The sequence below is a fragment of the Camelus ferus genome, chromosome 1, assembly GCF_009834535.1.
Source record: "Camelus ferus isolate YT-003-E chromosome 1, BCGSAC_Cfer_1.0, whole genome shotgun sequence".
NCBI lineage: Eukaryota > Metazoa > Chordata > Mammalia > Artiodactyla > Camelidae > Camelus > Camelus ferus.
Window position 1 is genome coordinate 69215812 of NC_045696.1, and position 24656 is coordinate 69240467.

At 40.0% G+C, this 24656-nt stretch overlaps 1 protein-coding gene across 1 annotated transcript; it reads right to left on the bottom strand.

Annotated features, from left to right (window-relative positions):
* Positions 1–4459: 4459 nt before the first annotated feature.
* DNAJB11 (DnaJ heat shock protein family (Hsp40) member B11) lies at positions 4460–22800 on the bottom strand. The gene is made up of 10 exons (XM_006188839.3): positions 22528–22800; positions 19694–19850; positions 15766–15863; positions 12896–13028; positions 9121–9263; positions 8146–8228; positions 7437–7494; positions 6208–6319; positions 5600–5759; positions 4460–4905 (listed from the first exon to the last, which is right to left on the bottom strand). Exons 1-10 carry the CDS (start codon positions 22593–22595, stop codon positions 4841–4843), a joined length of 1077 nt encoding a protein of 358 aa, XP_006188901.1. The 5' UTR covers positions 22596–22800; the 3' UTR covers positions 4460–4840.
* Positions 22801–24656: the final 1856 nt, after the last annotated feature.

Sequence of the window (24656 nt, forward strand, 5' to 3'; positions counted from 1 at the left end):
TTTTATTTTTTTATTTTTTGGCAGAATTGTTCTCTAAATCAAAATCCAGCCCACGTGGAACCTACCTTCTCCACGCTAGGATTAAGTGAGGCTAACAGAGGCGGGCAGGCACAGTCAAGGTGCATTATTTATTTGAGTGTGCACTGAAATTTATCGTTATTGTTGTTTTACTTAAGAGCTTGATTTTTGGTGGCAATGACCAGAAAATGACCTTTTAAAAAAGTCCGAAGTCCCAGGGCTGACTCTGAAGCAGCACAGCACTATTTTCAGTGCCACCTGGGGACAAACATCATGCATTGCAGAGCGGAGGAAGTAGGGGGGAAAATCATAAACTTTGCAAACCTTAGTTAAGCAACATACAGATAATAACTCGCTCCTTTTTGCATATCTGTCCCCAATCCAGGAATTCCAGTTGTGACTTTCCAATTATCCCATGACCCTGTGAAATAGGTACTATCATTATCACCATTTTACAGATGGAGAAATTGAAGCACAGCTTGTAGGTGGTAGAACTGGAATTTTATTCTAAGCAGTTCGATTCTAGAGCATATACATTTTAACCACTATACTACATAAAACCTCCAATTTTGCATCTGTCAGAAAGAATGATGTTTGAAATGTAGAGAATGAACATTGGTAAGACGAAATGGAAGCCCAAGAGGGAAGTGCTGATTACAAGAAACATTTTAACACTTTGAAGGAAATTATGTTTTCTAGACTAGACAAAATCCCAGAGTACTGGAAGGAATATAGAGGCGGTTGCTAAACACATCTGTGGTTTTAAGACACAGAGAAGTAATGAGAGGCTGAAAGACTGGGGATGGGCAATTTTTCCAAAAGTTAAGAACATCTCAGTCAACTTAGGCATCATTTGTAAACACCTAGATGAGAAAGTGCTGGTCCCTAGGACCCAACATGGGCTCACTACGAATAAGTCATGTCAGATGCACCTCATTTCCTACAATAGGCTATTGTGTAAATGGATTTCAACAAGGCCTCACAGCGTAACCTTGTGGCCATGATAAGAAATATGGCTACATGCAAAATTATTTTCATGGCGGTCAATATGACTATGTGCTGATGTTTTGGTGAATAACAACATGGAGAGAGGCGTTCAGTGGCAAAATCCAAGAGTGAGCCTTCAGTTCTCTGGTCAGCACTTTTCTCCACTGGATAAAAATCTTGACGTCTCAGCCGGCACAGAGGACAGACAGCATCAGGTAGGGAGGCACAGACAGAGTATCGGATGGTTGAGATGGGATCCTGAAATATCTTAAAACAGTCTAGACCACTGGACTGAACTGGAAGAGAGGTCATTGAATAGGGATGACTAGGAGGCCCTTCATCCCAAAGTCCTAGTCAACTTCTCCCATGTTGAGAAGTAACCTGGCATCAGCAGCACCAATAAAATTATAACATGAACTACACACGTAGTTTTAAATTTTCTAGTAGACACATTTTAAGAAGTAAAAACAAAACTAAAACCACCTCAGGTGAATTTTAATAATCTGTTTTATTTATCATTTAAAAAATATAGTTTACCAAATATACCCAGAATACTATCATTTTGACATGTAATCAATATATAAAATGATTGAGATACTTTACATTCTTTTTTGTAGTAAGTCTTCAAAGTCCAGTGTGTATTTTACACTCATAGTTCCTCTCAGTTCACGCCAGCCGCATCTCAAGTGCTCAGAAGCCACGTATGGCTACCATATCGGACAGAGTTCTCACTGATGCTCAGCTGTGTCCACTCTGCCCTCTAATTATGTCATTCTCAGGCTGGCTGCATCAATAGAGTTACTATACCTAAAGTTATAACATTCAGAAGTATTGCTTTCATTTAGTGGAAGGAGAAAGGGTCTGGGCTCTTTGATGTATAAATCACTGTGGAAGCTGTACCAGTGTCCACTGCCTGTGACCGCAGCCTGTGACCTGTATTCAACCGTCAATCATGAGTACTGGAGCAATTTCAGTGACTAAAAGTCTAGAATGCTTAAAAAGTGAACACTCACCGAACTGTTTTTCCTTCTCTGCTTATCTCATGGAGTTCTTGGATATGCCTTTTGGTTCAGGATAGATGTTACTAGAGCTAATTGCAGCTTTTTTCAAAAGACAGAATAAAATCTTCCTTCCATTTCTAATAACAACCAATGCAACTTTTCAAATTGGTTTTAAGTTTCCATATCTTGTCCCCTTTCCTAAAAATAGTGATTTCTGAGCACTAACACCCATCTAGGATTCTGGAATCTGGCAACCTAACCAATAGTGAATGCAGCTGAGGACCAGAAATAGACATAAATAAATGTGTAGCCACAATATGTTAGAAATGCACAAAAGTTCATGTTAAAATGTATCACTCTTCGTTATTTCCATTTTGCAGGTGAGAAAACAGGTTCAGGGGGGTTAACTGGCTTGCCCAGTGTCACAGAATTGAGTCTGATCCCAGGCCAGTCACCCTTTCTGCTTCATTACATATCTCATCGGAATGACATTTTTCTCTGTAGGACTGAAGATCCCATTACCTAGTCTCCCACCATCACCACCTAGACTCCTTCCATACTGCTTATTGTCTCTAAGTGGCAATCATGAGTTCCTGGCAGTTGAGAGCACATTCTCTGTAGACTGCTTGGGTTTGAATGCCAGACCCACCACTTTTAAGCTGTGAGATGTAACTCAGTTTCCTCATCTATAAATTGAGGATAACAGTCCTCCCATATAAACCACCTAATCCATATAAAGCACGTGAACAGAAACATAGTAAGGATTCAGTAAGTATTTTTCACTCAGTAAAGAGAACAAGTTTCAGTTCTTCACATGAAAACTCTGTAACACATAGAATCTTCTGGCTTGAAAGGAACTTGCATATTGACTATTACAACTTCTCAAGCCCATTCCTGGACAGATGGACATCTTTAGTCTACTTGGTAAGGAGCGTGTTGCCTTAGGGACCACTGCTTCATTTCGGGGCAGCACTAACTTCTGGGGGGGCCATTGTATCCTAGTGCAAAAGGCTTGGGCTTTGGAGCTTGGTTTTAGGATCTTCCCATCATCTCCAGCACCCCACCCTGTTGTTACAGTTTATCACAGAAAGATCTGTGGAACTTTGGTACAAGTCTTTCCACATTATACTGTGCTTCAGAGAAAGGACTTAAAGTGAACTGAAGCTTACAGAGAGGCAATGGTGAAAAAAATATACTTTTTTTTAACTTGTTAATTCATGGCAGTCTGGGCCATGGATAAATAGCAGTTACAAAGCCCCTTTAACATTCTCATTTGTAGCAAAAGCATTCTCTCTAAGGGGAGTTTCTAGATTAGTATGTGACTGACTCTTGAAAAATCTTGGAAAATGGGGTATTAGCAAGTGCAAATAATGATCAAGAGCTCTCCTGGGCTAAGATACAGACGGGAAATGTTGATAATTATTTCTAAGAAATTTTTAACTACAGCGACTCACTATATAATGAATATTAAACGTACAAAAAGTCCACGAAACTCACATATGTATTTACGTGGTACATTTGATTTCCAAGATAGCTTTTCAACATTTTAAATAAGCCTCTTAGTTTTGTCCTCTTCCTTCACAAGGGAACACACAGTTGGATTACTCAAGCCCAAATAGTGTCCTATCAAGGTTACAAGGTGTGCTGATTTTCACCTTGTTCTTAACTGTTTTAAATGGATAAAATTTCCCTTTTCCACTCATTTTTGTAAAATAGGGCAAAATACTGTGAAAAGGCAGTAGTAGCACTGGCTGTTGTATGGCCAAAGGTGGGGCTGTTGCTGGAACCACACTGCTAGGTAGACGGCGGCTCCCACACACTCAGCAACAGCAATTGTTCAACCACATTGGAACAGTCACTCACTAAAGTCATGAGAAGTGGAGTGTGATTTGACTGTATAATGTAGAAAAGGGAAAGAGGCCCAGATGTCAAATATATTTAAGTCACGTACCACGTGAATTAGGTGCCACTGGGAAAAGCAAATGTAATTTGCAACTCTACTACTTAAACTCCTTTTTAGTGCCCATAATAATCTCAATTTCTAATATAAACCAAAGACTCTTTTAAAAAAAGGTCACTTGAGATTGGATATAGGAAAAGTGCTTTCTAAATAGTAAAATTTCCACATGAGATTTTATTATTCCCAAATTAAGTGAGAGGGAATATACTTTCTCAGTGACAATTAGTCTCTGTGTAACCTTGATTCACCTACTCCAATCTCTAATTTTCCTCAAGCTTCTTTCTAGAAGGTGCCAGGGATGTTTAATTGGGGGTGGGGACTGGATCTTCATCGCTGTTTCACAGGTTTGTGCATCCGTCTTGCTTGATGGGAGGACAGCCCAGCTAGCTCACAGGCCCCAAGGAGGGAAACGAGGCTGATCAAGGGGAAGTACCCCAGGTGGGCGTGGAAGAGACAATGCTATAGCTAAACCAACAAGAAACAGGAGTCAAGAAAAAATTAACAACAAAATGTATTTAAAAACAGACTTCTCCAGTTGGCATTTCAAATGAAATAGCTAGCAATTAACTCCAACCCTTTCTAGTGTGTCTTTTGCTCCTGGAGTCCTCTTGCAGCTTTAATTCTTGAACCTCAGGCGGCAGCACCAGACATAAATCCCCAAAGGGAGAGGTATTATTAAACCTTTTGCTGGTCATTCTTTTCTCAACACAAATGGACAGATTCGTAAGCCCTCTTATTCATTTCATGATGATCATTAGAAGAAAAAAATTAAGCCAAACTTGCATATTGAAAAAAAAAACCACACAAAAAAAACCCGTAGATAATAAATATCGCTGATTCACTTCTTTTAAACAAAGTCCAATTTTATTCACTGTTAATATCCTTGCAGTCCATTGTATACCTTCTGCACTGATCCTTGTTTCAGGAGATGTTTGATACCTGAGGAGAGAATGAACAAATGACTCCATTAACAAAAATGTGACTCCCCTAGAGTTTAAAGTGTGTTCTGTGGAGAGGTGGCTCACAAAAGGCCTTATGACAACCATGGACCTGAACTGAACAAATGACTAACAGTGTCCAACTTCATCGCCAGTGGGTACCATACACACACATCCCAGATGATCCGCTGTCTCTCTCTCAGGCACACGTACCACACATACATCCCACGAACTCTGAGAAAGAGGCAGTGAATGGACAGAAAGCTCTTCAGCTGTCTTTCATTCTTTCTTGTCTTCTTTCCAGTTTTGAACTCTTTCACCTCCTTTTTATTTGGGACCCACCAACTGAGCCCTCTTCAATCACTGCAGACTTCACCCCAGGCCTCTAATCCTTCTAATGTAGACCTCATCTTTCCTTGTACAGTTGGGTCCAGCTAATTTGTTCTAAGTGATTCTGTTTCACACCCACACAACCCATCGCTCCCCAGGTTTCAAAGCCCAGTTTATACAGCCTTTTGTAAGTCAACAGGATTATTAATATTGCCTTTGTAGAGAGGCAAGTTCATTCCCAGTCTTGTGCTCACTAGTGTCAGTAACTACTGTCACTGTCTGATTTTACTGCCTGTCCTCTTTAACTGCCTTGTTCTCACACTCACATACAACACACACATATACACAAACTTTCCACCCCTCACCTTCTCTTGCTTCCTCTGTTAGCTGTTCTTTTGGAAAATCCACATCGAAAGTGATTATCAAAGAGCCCTTGATGTTGTTGTTGTCAAAGTTGGGGAGCCCTTCCCCTTTCTTCCATAGCTTGGCTCCCGGTCTGGTGATCTTATCCCGGGAAATATGTACCTGGAAAGCAAAAGGGGATAGACTGGAGCAGGACTGGTCCTCTCAAAGTACGACGCACAGCGCCCAGTGAGCACTGGTGCCCAGAGCTCATGTCACAGCTCAGTAGAGCAGCAGGACCAAGGCCCAAGGGAAACATCACTGGGACAGTGCAGGCCAAAGAGAAGGTTTTCAAAAGGAAGAGAACCAAACATGTGAGAAAGTAAGGCTTTCGCCAGTGGAGCCTGTAAGAATGAGACTGCCAAAGGCTGAGCAGCCACCTCCAGGGTGCTGGCGGGGCGGTGGTGCTCTCACCACTGGACATTCAGCGGCAGAGTGAGGAGCGGAGGCGCTGTGACGCCTGAGAATTTAGTCCCTGTTCCTCCAAACGACTCAAGTGGCTGAAGTAATCTCAAAACCAGCCACACGGAGGCTTTGGAAGGACAGGAAGCAGGAGAACTGCTCTGCTCACCTTGTGACCATCCAAGTGAGTGATATCCATGTCGAAGCCCACTAGGGACTCCACGAGGGAGATCGTCACATTTGTATATAAGTCATCTCCTCGCCTCTCAAATATTGGGTGCCTAGAACAGAACGAGGTAAAGATCATTAACTTCTGTCTTTCTTTGGGAAGAGTTCAAAAAGTTTTAGAAAAATCATGGAAAAGGATGAGTGCCACTCTTTCAAACAATAAGCATTTATCAGATGCTCCTTTCTGTGTAGTATTCGTCAAGACTACAAAGTTGCATAAGATTTATTAAACCCGACTCTTAAGGAGCTTACAATCAGTGGAAACCGAAGCATGTAAGTAAAACTGCATGTAAGTAAGATTCTGGAGAAGAGAGAAGGGCAACTTCTGGCCGCGGGGCTGGGGAAGAAGGGCATCTGGGACGGATCAGGAGGCTTCCAGAGCTGGGCTCGCAAGGCCAGGTCAGCTCTGGAGAAGCAGATGAGGCGGGTGCAGGGAAGGACAGGGATAGGGTGAGAAGGAATTCTGGCAAAGACAAGGACTTGAGAAGGTACTGAGTTTATTCAGGGAATAGCACCTGTTCCAGTTTCTCTGGGAAGTGATGAGAAAGACAAGGTAAGTGAGGAGCACTGGGGAAAGATCACTGAGATTAAGGAGTGCTGTGAGGGCCCTTGGCACCGGGGGCCCGTTTCTCCATATTTAGGTGGGAACCTTGTTTCAGTGAATCCTTAGAAGCAGACACATCACTGGTTTCCAAAGTGGTCACAAGAGACAAATAAGAAACAAGAAAGCTTGAGTCCCAGGCAAAATTCTTACCTAAGCAGCACTTCAGGCTGAAGAGAAGCCAACCAGAGAAGCTGCCCAGCAGCTGCAGATTAAGTAACACCAGGTCCTTTCTACAGAAGAGGCTCCCATTCTCGTGTGGGGCTGTATTTCCTCAGTTAAAATCTCAGGTCACCTTGTCTGCCTCTCTTTCACAGCTCCTTACCTGTCTCATCAATGCTTTCTTTCCAAATTATTTTGGACTTAAGTCCCCAGGAAATTAAAAAATGGGCTCAACCCTTGGTTCCAACCCCAAATTTTCAGTACTACTATAAAGTTACAAATAATCATTTAGGGTATTAAGAGCATAAAATGGGTAAAAAGTCTGGAAGTGCCCTGGTGGCTCCCCTATTTCTCCAGTCTGACTCATCTGAAAAGTTAGAGAAGGCCTCTAGACTGCGATCACTTACTTGACAACTTTGATTCGGAACCGCAAGTCTCCTGGTTCGCCATCCACATGAGGCTCACCTGGTCAGAACAGGTTAGAGCACACTGTAAGTCACACAAGTCAAACACTGCCGATCAGTTGAGAACTGGCAGTTGAGAGAATTTCTTAAAGCCACCACCTAGCGTTGACTGGCAAGTCTACCTGTGAGAGCTGTGTCTCTACCTGGTTATATCAAGTTTCAGATTATTAGTAAGGATCACCTGTGCAATAAATAACTTGACCTACTTCCTAAACAAAGAAGTGATTCACTAACTTCCTGACCCTGATGTTTTAAAGCTATCTTTCTTGTAGAATTTTAAATTTAACCCCAAATTGAGGTCTGAGAGCATCTTATTAATGCTAACTAGAGTTCTATATCCTCTTTCATTGCTGAATTAAAATTAATGCATTAAGTTGTGAACGTACTAAACTTTGGTATAACCAGGGCTACTTGACAATAACCTTTGGCCATGATATTCCAAGGATAAACAGTAATGCTACTGCATAAGGTGACCAACCACGATGGTCATAAACGGCTTTCCGTATTGTAAAACTGACTGAAGTGTGCTGGAAATGACATATGCATTTGCAATGTGGCCATAAGTTATGGGGTGAGGTGGGGTTGGGAGGTACTCATAAGCAAGCAGAGAACAGAAAGTTATGGTAACAGAACATCAACATCAGTATTTTACCTTCTCCAATAAAGGGGTACTCCATGCCGTCTCTCACCCCAGGTTCAATTTCTACCTCCAGTGTTCGTTCTTCATTCACCAGCCTGAGACAAAGAGAATTTAAAAAGAAAAACAAATGAAAATACAAATCAAATTCCAGATATAGATAAAGTTTTATCCACTCAATCAGACCTTTTTCTTGGAAGATTATCCTGTATCTTTGGATGACAAAGCCATCTGGTATTCACTTACACCTTCCCTGCCAAAAGCCAGGGCAAAGCTACTACGTAGCACATAATCATGCATCTGCTGACTCTAAAAAAGCCCGCAGTAGCCTGATTACTTTGAACTGAGTGATGAGTAACAGAGAACACTATTTGCACTTATATAATTGTGCACCTGTAAGGGCAGGGTCATGTTTACCAGAAACTCTAGCAGGAGAGTTTATCCTGATTTTTACCCCTGAGCCCACAAATAACTGAGCTAGTTTTGATATATATATATATAACTGAAGGTCCAATTAAATAGCTGTACTTGGAACAGAATCAGCAGGGGGAAGGTAACAGCTCAGTGGTAGAGTGCAAGCTCTGCATCGTGCACGAGGTCCTGGGTTCTATCCCCAGTACCTTCACTGAAAAAAAAAATTAATCAGCAAGTAGTACTTCTCTAAACTGAAATGTCAGCTGGACATACAAGATTGTGCCAATAGTCCCAGTAGGAAAAAGGAAACATGAACATTTTTGTTAAGTATATTCGGAAATAAAGGGTACTGCTTACTAGTTCATAAACATAAAAGCAGGTATTCAGAAGAGATACTTTTGGAAAAAATTAAAATGTACATTTCTTTGCTCTATGTTCCTGTAGAACATGGGGGAGAGAGAGAAGGATTGGGGGAGAGAGAAGGAGAAAACCTAGATAAGGACCGTTGGCATTTCATTGCACCAAGAAGATTATGAAAGTGTCCATCGGGAGGCCGAAGATGGCGCTTTCACTTACTTGACGTTAGGACATTCGTCACAGACCACCTCCTGGGTCATCTGGAAGCGCCCGGGGCCCAGCTGGGTGGTCCGCATCTCCTGCCGGCAGTTGCACTTCCGTTTGCCAGGGGCCTGCCTTGCCACGGGTTTGTTTCTAACCACCTAGGAAGTGCACAGACAACATCAGCTTCCCTCTAGTGACCCATGGCCTTTGGTTTCCTCACCTGATTGGGGACCTGCGCGTACCCGCCTTTCTCTGCCATGTTATCCCTCAGGGAGACCCAGAGCTGACAGTCTGGGAGCTACAAATCAGCCCCACACAGGAGTGGAGCAAACGGACCTTTAACTGACTCAGATTCTAAAGCTGGAGAGGAGACAGGGGAGTAAGAAAGGACTGAAGACAGTGTGTATGGGATCATCATTTCTACGCCACAGCTAAATACTCTGGAGTTAAAGTAGTCTGCAGAATTACTATCTCTTAAGAAATCTGAGCTGTGTAAAGCATAAGCCCTGGAGAACAACCACAGCCTTCAAAAGCTGGTGTGGCTCCCACCCTGGGATTAGCCACTATTACCCTCATGAAAACACTTCCTTGTTTCAGGCAACGCAATCTAGGAGTGCGTTCCAGTGTGGTCTGAATTCAGGTACTCGAACGCATGAGAAGAGACACACGGTCATCTCTTTGTTGCTGATTGCAATCAAACATTCTAGACATGTGGAAACTAAAATACATGAAGAAATGTATTCCTGTTTTTGCCTGTTTACTTAGTCAAACACCTAATCACAGGGCACGTGCTCATGCAGAAGGATGACGTGAATGCTTGGAGAAAAATCCCTTAAAGCTTATCAACATATGAAAGCCCAGGTCAACAGAATAAACAGCACCAATAACAGTCATTATAGCCAACACATCATAGCACTTACAATGTGCCAAGCAAGGCCCTAATCACTTTTATGTATATGAACTCACTTAATCCTCACAACAACTTTATAAAGTAGCTACTGTTACCATCTCCATTTTACAGAGGAAGTAATGCAAGCACAGAAGGGTTCAGTGACATGACCAAGGTCACATAACCAATGCATGGCAGAGCCTGGATCCTAAACCAGGGAGTCAAGCTCCAAAGTCCATGCTTTTAACCACTATGCTCACTCAAGGTAATTTTTTCTTGAAAAGACTATGCCATGGGGTCATTTAAATAGCAAGGTCATGTACATCCTTTACAAGAACTGGATTAAAAAGGAATTTGTTTAGGAGCATGCTGAAAAAAAGTGACACACATTGTGTATTAGCAATGACTGCAGCCAGTAGGTCTGGAGGAGAACAAGGGAGATGAATCTTTTCCTCCACCTGAACAACCTGTCCTGTGTTTGAAGGTGAGGTGGCCCAAATATCTTTAATGCCCTTTCCTCCCATTTACACTGAATAACAGTGTTACATGCCACCTGCACCGTCTGCAATTGTCTAGTCCTCTTCTGTCAACTATTCACAGCACAAGCCACAACTAAGAAGAAAATGCTTCTTGTCAAGATGGCACATATCCATAGGTTATGGGCGATCTCCTCCAAAATCCTGGAAAAACTCTAAGAAAACATGGATTCCAGGAAACAATATGACAACACAAAATCGGTATGAAACTCCTGAGATATAAGGCTGTTTTGAACTGGTATGTGATTAGGTGGTGATGATGTTAAAAAAATAAAAAGCAGTTGAAGTTCTGCTCTTCCCTCTCTCCTGAACTGCCTTGGGCCAAGATCTCTCTGGCTCCTCTCCCCAAAAACAATACACTGCAGACACCAAACGAAAACAAAAACAAAAACACTCCAAGAAGACAGACAAATAAAACACCGTTAAAAACCACTAGGCAAGAGCTGGCCCCAATATGTTCTACCAGGGAAACAGAGTTGCTAATACCCATGGGGAAATACGAGCCCAAAGGCTAAAGCAGCTAGACACCCAAGGAGTCCCATTATCTCTTCTGCCTTCCAGCAAAGACATCAGACTGGATAAAACATATATTTTAACCAAATCTATTAGAGAAGATAGACCAAGAATTTAAAATAAGTATGGTAGCACTTAAGGAGATAAAGGAAGACATCAGCAAACTGAAATAGATTAAGAAATAATATAAGAATCAAGTAGAAATATTATGTATAAAAATGCGAGTTGAAATAAAAACACAGCCGGTGGGATATTATTAGAATAGCTATAGCTGCAGATTGAAGCAGTGAGCTGGAAGACCAAAATGAGGCATTCTCCTATAAAGAAGCAGGGAAGGATAAAGAAGAATTTTTTAAATATTTAAAAGAGAGTTAAGAGCAGACAGAAGTAGAAATGTCAATAAAGAGAATTAAATATTTGAAAAAATTATGGCAAAATTAAAAAGAGGATGAATAACTTCAAATTAAAAGAGCCCGGGGGGAGGGTATAACTCAAGTGGTAGAGGGCATGTTTAGCATGCATGAGGTCCTGGGTTCAATACCCAGGGCCTCCTCTAAGAATAAATAAACAATAAATAAACCTAATTACCTCCCCCAACAAATAAATAAATAAATAAATAAGTAAGCGAGCTCAAAGTTTCAGTAGAAAATACAGGTGAACTGCTTTCTGATTTTAGGGTAGAGAAGAATTTCTTAAACAAGAAGCCAAAACTAATCATAAAAGAGACTGGTAAATTTGATCATATTAAAATTAATTACTTCTGTTCATTTAAATAAATCTTCAATATAATGAAAAGATAAGCTACAAACTGTTAGCATATATTTGTATCACATACAGTCAAAAAAAGATTAATACTAAGAATAAACTTTTTTTAGAAATCAGTAAGAAAAGGGCAAATGAAAAATGAACAGAATATATGAATGGCCATTTCACAAGAAAGGAAAGAAATATGGCCAATAAATATACAGTAAAGATGTGTATCCTAATCAAAAATGCAAATAAAGACCACAATGAGATAACATATACCCATTTATTTATTTATACCCATTTGATGGGCAAAAATTGAGAAGTCTAATAATTCCAAGTATTAGAGAGGTGGCAGATCTGTGGGATCTCTCATTGCTGGTGGAAGTGCTGGTACCAAATAATTGAGAAACATTATGGTTCTGTCTTGTACAAATGAATATCGGTTTGCAATTCCAATTCCACTCTTACATACATCTACCCAAGAGAAAGTCTTGCTCATATATACCTGGATATATGTACAAGACTTCATAAAAGCATAGTTTGGCACTGGAAGAAAAAAAAAAAACAAACCTAGAAATAACCTACTATGCCTACTGATTCAATGTGCTCACAATGAAATTCTATTCAGTAGAATTGTAGCTATAAGAAATAACATGGATGAATCTCGGTAATATTAGAGTGAGTGAAAAGGGCCAGCCCCAGAAAATATCATTTTTACCAAGTCAAAACAATAAACATAAACAATGTATTATTCAGGTATTGGTATATATGTAATACAACAAACAAATAAGAGTACCAAGGGAACAATAAAGACAAAACTCAAGATGTTAGTAGTTACCTCTGAAGGGAGTCAGGGGAATGGAATAGGGAAGTAGCATGTAGGCAGATGTAATTCCTGGTATTGTTTTATTTAGTTCTTGGGCTGAGTGATGAGTTCATGAAACAATAAAAGTGTATCATGAATCAAGGATTAGGATTAACTCAATCCTATATACCTGACCACTCTCCCACCCCTAAAAGACAAAGAAGGTACCCAGAAACCTCTTGTTTTTATTCACAACACATTCTGGGAGTCAATATGAACAGCTGTATTATTTGGACTTACTTCTACAAAATTTCCTGCATACACTTCTTCCAAAGTGACATCTAGGTCTACTATAATATCACTTCCTCTTGGAATATTTCTGTCTTGCTGGCGAGGGCTTCCTCCAAACATGAAACCAAAATCTCCAAAAAAGCTGTTGATAAATGTAAAATGATCAGGAAAAGAAATCAGAGTTCACATCTTATAATTTTAGTTTTATCCACACTGATAAAATATTGTGGTCTACCAATGAGCAAAACTGAAAGACATTTTTTATACATTGGAGTCATACATCATACATAATTTTTAATTTATATAATATCAGCTATATTGCTGCCTACCACAAAAAATTTACTTTTTAATATTGTCCAGACACAAGGTACGTGTGTGCATATATACAGTATGCCAAAGAATTCTAAGTTGGGCTTAATGAATGAAAAAACAATGTTTCAATACTGACAAATATCAGGATATAATGGAGATACTGAGAAAAAGAATAGTGTATATAAACCTATGTATTGCTGAACCTAATGATAATTTTGGACATACGTAGTGTTCATCTTTATGTAAGCTTTTTAGAAACTAACTCTGGTGAAAGAAGAAGCTACTGCTCTGTAGAAAAATCTTGGGTACATAATTAAACTAAAAAAGCATCAGCCTTAGTAAAATTCTAGATCTTAAGGAAAAGGAAGTTCTGGTCTCTAAAAGACCAAAATTAATTTTTGTAAGTAACAGAAGCATCACTTTGAGCTTCAGTGATCTTTCATTATATAGGAGTTTTAATCTTATTAATATAAACAGTGACCTTTGATTGTACAGGAGGTCTAATCTTAATGTTAAATTTTGGTTATTAAGAAACCTCAGATGAGGGGGAGGGTATAGCTCAAGTGGTAGAGTACATGCCTAGCATGCACAAAGTCCTGGATTCAATCTCCAGTACCGCCTCTAAAAATAAATAAACCTAATTACCCACCCCCTCCAAACCGTCCCCCCCAAAAAACAAAAAGAAACCTCAGATGTTAGCATAGTGATGATGACAACTATACAACACCCCCTAAAAAAACACCAATCTTGGTGAATGGATTCCCCAAATCTTTTTTTTTTTTTTTCAGGTATAGTCAGTTTACAATGTGTCGATTTCTGGTGTACAGCACAATGCTTCAGTCATACATGAATACAGATAAATTCATTTTCATATTCTTTTTTACCCTAAACTCTACAAGATATTGAATATGTATACACTATTTATGTTTATCTATTTTATATATACCAGTTTACTGGCTTACTTCACTTAGAATGACATTCTCCAGAGCCATTCATGTTGCTGCAAATGGCATTATTTTATCATTTGTTATGGCTGAGTAGTATTCCATTGTATAAATATACCACAGCTTCTTTATCCAGTCATCTGTCGATAGACATTTAGGTTGTTTCCATGTCTTGGCTATTGTAAATAGTGCTGCTATGAACATTGGGGTGCAGGTGTCTTTTTGAATTAAGGTTCCCTCCAGATATATGTCCAAGAGTGGGATTGCTGGGTCACATGGTAAGTCTATCTTTAGTCTTTTGAGGAATCTCCATACTGTTTTCCACAATGGCTACACCAAACTGCATTCCCACCAACAGTGTAGGAGGGTTCCCTTTTCTCCACATCCTTCTCCAGCATTTATCATTTGTGGACTTTTGAATGATGGCCATTATGACTAGTGTGAGGTGATAACTCACTGTAGTTTTGATTTGCATTTCTCTGATAATTAGTGATATTGGGCATTTTTTCATGTGCTTATTGGTCATTCATATGCCTTTACTGGAGAACTGCTTGTTTAGGTCTTCTGCCCATTTTTGGATTGGGTTGTTTGTTTTTTTTCTTATTTAGTCGTATGAGCTGTTTATATATTCTAGATTCCCTGAATCTTAAATAAAAGCAGAAAGGGTGGAGGAGGAAGGAGCATGGGCAGAGCTTTTTCTTTCTGGCATCCCTGGCTATCACTTTTAACTGCCAATGGGTTCAAACAGGACACTTCCCTGGTAGGCTAAAGCCGCCAGATCAATCCTGGGGAAGAGAAGGATTTCCTAATCATATTACTCACACATCTTCACAAGTCCTGAAAATCTACTTGTCACTCCCAAACACTAAATGAGGGAAGCTATTGTATGTAACAGTCATTATCACTGCTTTTGGGGAAAGGTTCCTCTTAGAGAATCTGAAGAAATCAGTGCATCTTCTCCCTCATTGAAGTGCATATTCAAACAGTTTTTATTTGTAACTTGATTTGAAATCCTAGATCAAGATCTCCTATTTATGCATCATCAGGGTATATGAAAATTTAAATGCTCAACAAAGAGGGGCTCAGAGAGCAGGAAGGAAAGATGTTTATTATTCCAGCCACTCAGCACTCCCAGAAAGTCAGGCACAGCAAGAGATAAAGAGCCTCTACCCTAAGTCCTTCCACCAGTGCTGATGATCATAATCATCCCTGTCTTATTGATAGGATGAAAAAGAGGCAGCTCTGGGGATGGGAGGAGGAATTTCTCTCTCTCTGCTTACAAGAATAACTTTGCTCATTAAATGGTTTGCAGATTCTACGACAGTGAGGAGACAAAATGAACTGGTTTCCAATACATAAACCCACCAATACAGTCAGGGTTGATTTGACTGATTTGGTTGGCGAGATGGACAGCCCTTTTAGTGCTACCTGCCTTTTCTGGAGCTTTGTGAATATAGAGAATATTCCCTCAGAAAGGATGATAAATGATCTTTTAGTCAAGGATCAGCTGAGCTGTACTCTTCATCAAAAGCTTCTGAACAAAGGAGCAAGGATAATTCTTTAATAATCACTAAGTGATCCATTTTCAGACACTAATACCTTGCAGGTGGATAAATTACTTACTGTGAAAAAATGTCTCCATGGGAGCTCTGATGCCCATCTTTTAATCCCTCTTCACCATAAGTATCATACTGTTTCCGTTTCTCACTATCTGACAGAACCTGGGGGCAAAAGCAGTGGAGGAAAAGATTATAAGCTGGTAATATTTAGTTAAGGTGCAGTCACATTTATGTTTCGGTTGTTTTTCAAAAAATGTTTTTGCTTTTATTTTAAACTCTGATACTGTGTATACAATTTTAGTACAATGCATTATGTATGGTATTAAGGCATGTTTATAAAGTTATTTTTATCAGACTAAATTCTTTGATGCAGTGTTCATTTCTTTTAACTTTCCAATTGCTCAATTCATGTTTTAATTTAAATTTATCAAAACTCACCTAGTCACATAAACATCATATTTGAGATTAGTGATGTGGCTACGAAGGTGAGAGCAGTAACAGAAAAGAGGTGAGATGAATTCCTCAGGTTTACTTCCCATGCAGCTTGACTCCAGGGCTTAAGCTGTTAACCATGATGCTTTATTATCTCTCTAGACTATAAACTAGGACAGGACTATGATGGATTGTCACTAGTGCTAGAAGCAGTAAATGAGGACAGCCTTCAAGTTTGCTCAGCCCTGCGTGGTCATACCATAACCCGTGATTCGCCACTACCACACACACACTAAGCAACTGGCTGGTCAAGGGAATCAAATGATAGGTCTCTGGAAAGGTCTACACTCTGCTGTATTTTCATATTCCCTTTTCATTCTTTTTTTTTTTTTTTTTTTTGGTATATGTAGACATCAATTTGTGGAAGAATGCTGTCTACCACATACAGTTCATAACCCCTTGAGTTTGTACTGCAGAGAGTGAAAAGGGATACTGTTCTATGAAGGATGCTCAAGGTCAATTTCACCAACCTGAAAAGACTTTTTGAAGTTTTAATGGTTCTAGAAAACTATATACTAAGTCATAGGTATATGCTTTCTCACTGGGAACATTCCATATATGGAACTAAAGAATGTAAAACAAAATTAGCTTCAATGTTCTTCAAAATTTGCCTTCCAAAAGTAAGCTTCCCATCTATTTAGAGCATTCTGGAACACATGCATAAATATAAATTTGAAAATCGAATAACTTTATGCTGTTTGATATTCTTAAACTCCTACTTAGACAGCACACTGAAGGAGAAAGTATTTCAAACTCATACTTGTGCTGACACAGGAAAAGAAGTTGAAAGTAGAAGACTTGTTGACTCAGCAAAAGAAAGGGAAGATCTGACTGGCATGTGTAAATAGGACACATTTTTGGCTCAAGGCCTGAATGATGCATAGGAGCCACAGCAAAAATCTATTAACATTTAAGATACATTTAGAAGGATAAAAAGAAATTCAGCGTATAAGAAGAGAATGAACATTCTTAAAAGCAAAGACAAATGGGTTAGTCTAAAAGTGACCAGAGAACTCAACTAATGCCACTGTGATAGACCAGGTGAAAAAAAAATTTTTTTTGGTAAATATTCTAAAAAAGAGCTCCTTTGGGGAAGCAGAAATAAGCAGAGTTAACTTAAAAACAAAACAAAACCCTCATTATTATGTGATCTGGATTTCCAATATTTTTACTTTCAAGTATACTCCTCTGTTCTTATCTTGGCAAAGAAATGAACCCCACATTTGGGTCCATAAGAAACACTTCAAAATCCCAAAACAAAGGGTATTTTTAAGTCAGCTTCTTTTTGGACATTGAAGGCTTCTGTAATAACTGCAAAAACTGCCTTTAAAGTTATCTATTATCATTCACTTACTCCTCACTTTTCTTCTAAGGAATGCAATTTTATTCCACGGTCCTGGAAGCTTTTTTTTTTTTAAGAAAAAAAAAGTTTCTTAGTTGATTGGCCAACCAATCACAGAATCTCAACTAATTAAAATGCCAGCAGGAATCTCAGCTCAGTAAAGAAGACAAATTTGTATTCACAAAAGACTCTTCAACTTTACTGGGATTCTGGGATTCTGATTTGTGAACACTAATTGATCTAAGGAAATAACACAAAGAAAAAAGAAAATTTGAACTAATGACTAAAAAGGTTCTTAGAATTAAACTACAGTCACATGAATGATCTATGTATAACCTGCCTAGGTCATGGCTAAACAACACAGTAGAATCTTTAAAGCGCATGGTAAATTCTTAGCAATAGTTTCCCTAGAAAATACTTTTGATTATTGAGTTCCTAGCAAACAATGGGAATATGTAAGAAATACAGTGTAAAATATGGAAGCCATATTATCAACAAGAAACAAAATGTTACATACAGTAATTTAGGAGGGTCCACTAACCCTCTCAAGTTTATTTGTGGGCCCAAGATTAGGAATTTCAGTCCTATAGGTGTTGAGAGAAGAAAGAGAAACCCCATTAGTTCTAGGTTTCCCCTGGGTATAAGTCACTGTTTTAGTTTATGCACTTTTTTAACCTAGCAGGCCTTGGATCCCTTCTTTATTTTTCCACTACTAAAATATTTTCCAGATTTGTTTCCTGCCTTCTTATGCTACAGGGATTTAATCTGAATTCAGAAGTTGTAACTCCCTGACTTTTGGAGTCAAATTAGTTTTTTCTGTGCCCTTTTAGAAAATGGGAATATATGGGAACTAGAATTGATAACACTGTATTGTATAACTAAAATTTGCTAAGAAAGCAGAACTTAAATGTTCACACCAAAAAAAGAGAGAAATATGCAGTGATGGATTAACTAGATGGGCAGAATCTTTTCACAGTGGATACATATATCAAATCATCATGATGTGCACTTTAAATAGCTTACTATTTTGTTTATCAACTGTTATCTCAATAAAGCTGAAAAGAAAAAAAATAAAACCACAGATCTATTATTCTATTTCTAGGGGAAAGGTGAATTGCAACACATGCAAAGCCACTAACTTCTAAATTAATACATAAGACAGATTATCAATAGCTTATTTGTAAAATTTTTTCACCATAGTGTTCAAACGTTCCATGTATAATAGTTTTTCAAATTGTAAATATTTTATTAAGCATTCAGTAAATCTTGCTCTGTGATGTTAAAAATGAAAGAAAGAAAGAAAGAAAATGGGAAGAAGAAAAAGCCAGTTCTATTATATTTCATGGTGTCCTACTGAAGATTAAATGACACACATGAAAGTGTTTTGACCTCTAAATTAGAGGTTGCAAATTCAAACTACAGCTGTTTTCTTTGATCTGCACATAAAAGAAAATTTTAAATTCAATTAGTCACCAACATTTTATAATCAGGAGAATTCAGAAAAATTTATAAAAATCTGGATTTCCACTACTTTCAAAAGATTAAATGATTTGGCAACACAATGTCTGCATTTCTATACAGTAAAAACTGGCTGGGGTGGAATAACAGCTGCTCCCTTGAAATGAGGCAAGAGGTCCTCAGTTTGTCACTCTTCAATCCCTGCTGACTGGAGGTAGAATATGGAGGTAGGACATCCACCCTCATGTTCTATCTTATATCTGCCCTGCACGTTATTTGCCTGGTCCTCACAGGTATGTGGATTTGCTATCCTCACTTAGATTTTTGTTTCTGTTTCTGGCTCCAATGCCCGAGTGGACTGACTGATGACCAATCTACTTATTAATCTACCAATCCCTCTGTCTTTCATTTTTTCCAACATTAATAAGACAAATGCTGATATGAAAAGGGCAGGAAGTTACATCTACTAACGTTAATGTACAATATGGCATCAAGTACTACTTTTTTTTAAATGGAGGTAATTGGGATTGAACCCAGGACCTCTACCACTGAGCTATACCCACCCCCTATCAAGCACTACTTCTATCTACTGTCGGTTTTTAAAAAGAAGTGACCTGAAAAATGGGAGTGTTACTCTGCGTTACATGGTATTTTCTGTATCTGTAGGTTTTATTAATACCTTTTCCTTTTTCTGACTCACCTCATAAGCAGCACCCAGATCTTGGAATTTTTCCTGTGCTCGTGGGTCATCAGGATTCCGGTCAGGATGAAGCTGCAGGGCCAGTTTCCTGTAGGCCTTTTTAATGTCCTTTATAGAGGCACTGCGAGGCACCCCCAAGATCTTATAGAAATCTCGCCTGGGGGTAGGGGGGAGAAAGCGGATACTTCATTAAAGAGTTATACATTTTTAAAAGTTTTTATACATTTTAAAAGTTTGCATAAACATTTGGGTTTGTGTCTGAGCAAAGAGGTAGAAAAATGAAAGTACAGATGTGACATATACACACAAAAAAGAATGACTAAAAAGAGAATACGCCAGAAACTATAATGAGTCTTATATACTGAAGTAATCATGAGAGGCTGTGTACTTTTTGAACAATGCTAGAATTATTCAAAACATCTGTGGTATTCTTCTCTTAGAACTACCTTCAGTCAAGAAAATCATTTTCTTACTTTATGGTCACAGGTTATTTTCAACCAAGAACCAAATAATCAAATTAACTCTTTTCTCCCCTATTACTGACTTCTAATGACTTTTGATTACTTTCAAAGGTCAAATAATCTCAAAAGGTGATTTTTTTTATTCAAAAAGATTTTATCATTTTAATGTTCTAATAGTACTTTAATACATAAGACTTATTACAAATTCTGATGTATTCTCTTTTTAGTCATTCTCTTGGAATGTTAAAGATGAAGTGACTGAAGTTAAGTTCAGAGGTTAACAGAGCAGTTAAACCAAAGCCCAAATAAAAGCCTTAAAGAGAGAATAACAGCTACTTAAATGTATGAGTTGTGAGGGGTTTTGCTGAAAGAGAGATAAAATATTGATTCTGCAGTCACTACTAGCAGTTATACTAGTTTATCTAAGTCAACCCTTAATTAGAGACAGCTGCTGAAATCCACATGCAGGCATGTATAAGTCTCAGCAGCTGCAAATATGCATATGGCATGAGCTAGGAGACAAAGTGGAGGTCCACTGACCTCATTGCCAGGAACTATGCTGGAACCATATTAATCAAAAAGGGAATCTCTGCAGGAAGGGCCAATGGGAAGACAGAGTAAGACTAATACACTTTCAAGGCAGGGACTGTATCCAACCCATAGAAGACACCAATAAATATTCATTGAATGAAATGAATAAATAAGCATGCTCACAAAAGTCTTTTCCTTTTGCCAGTCACGTTAGCCAGCAGAAATTTTTCTGAAAATGCATTCTCTCAACCAAGGGGATGGGAAAGTTGTTCATGATGGAGACAGTGTAGTAGTGACGGTAATTTTAAAATGCAGTGGGGAAAAAATGCATTGGGGTATCAAGATTCAGGTGATGTAAGACAGAACATGAAAAAAATTAATTCATAAGTTCTTAGTCACACTTCAGAAAAATTATTTAAACATTTTATGTATAAGTTTTTAAAATTATCACCCACAAGGGGTTCCATGAGGATTAACTAGGTGCTTTATCCTCCCCCCCAAAATCTGCAGAAACTTGACATCTCTTGAGACGAGAACTAAAGAAATAAAAAGGTTCACTAAAGCTAATAACAAAAGAGCTAACTATATAAAGAGTGAGGCTTCCTTAGAGTATACTTACTATATAACTAGTTAAGTAACAGCTGAGAAAAATACAAGGAAAAGATGCCTGGCATAGCTCAGCATCAACATTACGGTTCCCAAGAGACTCCTTTACCAAAGACTGAGGTTTATGGCTACAGTATTAACAATATGTATGACATTTTACTTAAACACCTTAAGGTATGCATTGCTTTAAGCGCAAAAAGTACTACAAAAATATACTGAAAAAAAAACAATAAAGCATTACCTAGGAAAGTTAATTTTTATTTTAGAAGTTTAAGACATTTCACAAGGTAAAAAATAAAGTTTAAGCATATATGCACAAGGGAAAAAAACTTTTAAGAGAATAACAAGCAATTAAAGTTTAAAGCTCTGCTAGGTAGTGCTTTCTCCATTCAGAACAACCTATAAATTGTCAGAAGCTAAGACATTACTACTCCTCACATTTTAAAATGAGCCTGGTGTACCATATCCTGCGGTCACCAGGCTTATAGCATAGTGGATCTTAAAGGTTGGACAAAGTCTCAAGAGTTCAGGTGGCCATAGTTCCTTCAGATAAGTGGCACATTATCACCCTCATGTCACAGATGAGAATTTAGGTGTTCCTTCAAGGTCACATAATTCATAAGCCGGGTGGGGGTGAGTGGGCTAGAATCCCAGTCTACTACCTGTTTCCCCAGCTCATGATACCCTTCAGCTTCTCAAGAATGCTTCATGGGGAGAGACAGTGAGACATAATGGCAGCTTAGGCTCGGTATCTCAAGAACCTGAGAAGTACAAGGGCTTTCCAAAGGGTCTGCCTTGCTCCCTCAGTCCAATTTCCTTCAGTCCCAGCATGGCTTTCCTACCTGCCCCTCACTTCCTCACTTAGCCTGGAATCATAACTTATTCACTTTAATGTCAGCCCCCCAATGGCTCGTGGCAGGCTCAACATTGTATCGTCTTCTCCAGCTCAGCTGCCCCCCGACCCCACGTTGTTTGGCACTGCATCCAACACTTAACTTCTCCGGGCAAATCTAGCTCTCTAGGGCATCTGGATCTAATCTCCTCTCACTCGTGTCACCCACTGTTCTCTCCACTCCACTAGCCTGGCCCATACTACCCATTCCTCAGTTCCACTGCATCACCACAGTAACGCCCCTCTCCACTCCCGGAGTCTGACAATGCTCCCTCTTCCCCCCAACCTCCTCCCCAGCCAAGACTGACTTAAGTGCCCCGTGCCCGCGGCTGCCTGTTTCTCACCCGGCGATCACGGCCCCGATGAGGTACAGCAGCAACAGGCAGAAGGTGCCCAGGTTCTGCGGGGCCATGGTCTCTCCGTGCCGGCCCCTGTCCCCCGCACTCCTCACAGCCTCCGCCGCCGCTGCGTCGGCTCGCTAGCCCACCCGGCCCTGAGAGGCCGCCTCACTCCGGGGTCTCCGACTTGGTCGGGAGCGACAGCTAGCCTGCGCCCTCCTCTACGAGTCCACTTCCCGGGAGTCCCGACTCCCGGCGAGAGAAGCCCCCAGCCGGCTAGAGCCAATCGCTGCTCGGGACATCACACGCGGTCGGTGCCTCACAGCCAACCAGCGCAGTACACTTCACCTCCGAGGCGGCGCAGGCGGCCAGTTAGGCTTTGGAACTGCAGCCGCAGCTCCCGGCCAATCAGAAGGGGAAACGTCAGAGAATCGCGCCGCCGCAGGAACCCGCTCAGCCCCGGCATCTGCCAGTCGTAGAAAATTACGTAAAGATTGGTGATGGGAAAAGGTTCCAAGAGCCGGCACCAGCGGTACACTACACGGTTTCCCTCCGCCCGCCTCCTCGGACTCTCCACCAATCACGAGGCTCCTTCTCCAGCACTGACCAATTGCGGGAGGGAGATTTTATCTGGATTACGTCTCTCGGAATTTCATTCATATAGAGCTAAGCGTTGGACGCTCTTGGGGAGGGACGCTGACGAAAGGGGCGGAGACAATGACTCCAAGCCGACGGAACCGCGAACTCATAACTTAGATATTATTTTGTTTTCTTCTAACAAATCCAGGAGAAAATTGTCTCGGTTTCACAAAGAAGCAGCCTGATGAGGACAGGCCGTGGAAGCAGACTTAGGTTGGGATTCAGCTTCTGTCACTTCCTAGCGGTGAGAACATGTCTCCCCTCTCCTTGCCCCTCGCCTGAGCCTGTCTTTATCTACAAACTTGAGGCAAAGCATTTACTGGTGGTGTTGAAACTTTTAATAGAAGAAAATCTGTAAACCGTATTGCACAGCGTCTGGCACATAGTAAGCACGCAAAGAATAGTAACTATTACTATAGTTAAGAAGAGAACTCTGATCCCCATCCCCACTCCCAACTACTTCTGCTCATTTTAGTAAACGCACCACCTAATTGTTCATCACAAAACCCTAGGTGTCTCGATTTCTCTCCTGAATCCCCTATCCAGATCTTTACCTTTAAACCATATCCTGAATCTGCCCACTATTCTACGTTTCCACTACCTCTCTGGCCAAGTCACATCATCTCCCAGCTGGCAAGGCCCTCCTAACTGGTCTTCTTGCCTCTACTCGTTAATATCTTAGTATCTCTTTTTCACCCCGTACCCTCCCCCAGCCATGCTTTTTAAACATATCAGATCATGTCATTCTTCTGATTTAAAGCCTCAGATGGCTTTTCACTGCACTTAGAGTAATATCCCAACTCTTTATACTAGCTTATAAAAACATTTCTCAGTAAAGCTGGGGGGGGGACCCCCAAAACCTTATATGATCTGTACCCTCATCTAGTATACTCCTTACCATGTTCCAGCAAAACGTTCTAGTTGTTCCCTCTCCTGAAACGATCTTCCCTCAGATCCTAACATGGGTGACTCTTTTTAAACTTAGATAACAGCTTAAGTTCACCACCTTATAGAAGACTTCCCTGACCAACCAATCAAAATTAGCCCCTACTGAGTTCCTAGTCTTACACCACCATGTTTTATTATTTCTATCCCTGCCCTCCACACTCACACACCTTGCAATGTCAGTTTCATGAGAGCATGAATTTGCACTGTTCTGTTCACAGCTGCATAGATCAGCATCTTAGAACAGAGCCTGCCACCGAGTAAAAGTCACTTCGATTGTGATCTTCGTGCACTGGCTTATTTGTCAGACCTCAGCTCAGATTCGTAGCGTATCTGAAATTATCCTATTTTATTTCCTTAACTTATTATCTATTCTCCTTATTAAAATATACACTCCAAGAAAGCAAGGACCTTGTCTATTTTGTTCACTACTATAACCCTAATGCCTAGCACTGTGCCAGGCTCAGCGCAGACGTAGGAGGTAGACCAGGTTACTACTTTCAGGAAGGTGCCTACTGGCGGTGGGGGCGAATGCCACGTAAAGGAGGAAC

Excerpts from the sequence above, each read along its gene's own strand:
- DNAJB11 (XM_006188839.3), bottom strand. The coding sequence starts at position 22,595 with ATGGCCCCGCAGAACCTGGGCACCTTCTGCCTGTTGCTGCTGTACCTC. Across the intron at positions 7,495-8,145 it reads GTACCCCTTTATTGGAGAAG|GTGAGCCTCATGTGGATGGC; the intron begins GTAAAATACTGA and ends TGTTCTGACCAG. Across the intron at positions 4,906-5,599 it reads AACAGAGGAAGCAAGAGAAG|GTATCAAACATCTCCTGAAA; the intron begins GTGAGGGGTGGA and ends TTCTCTCCTCAG.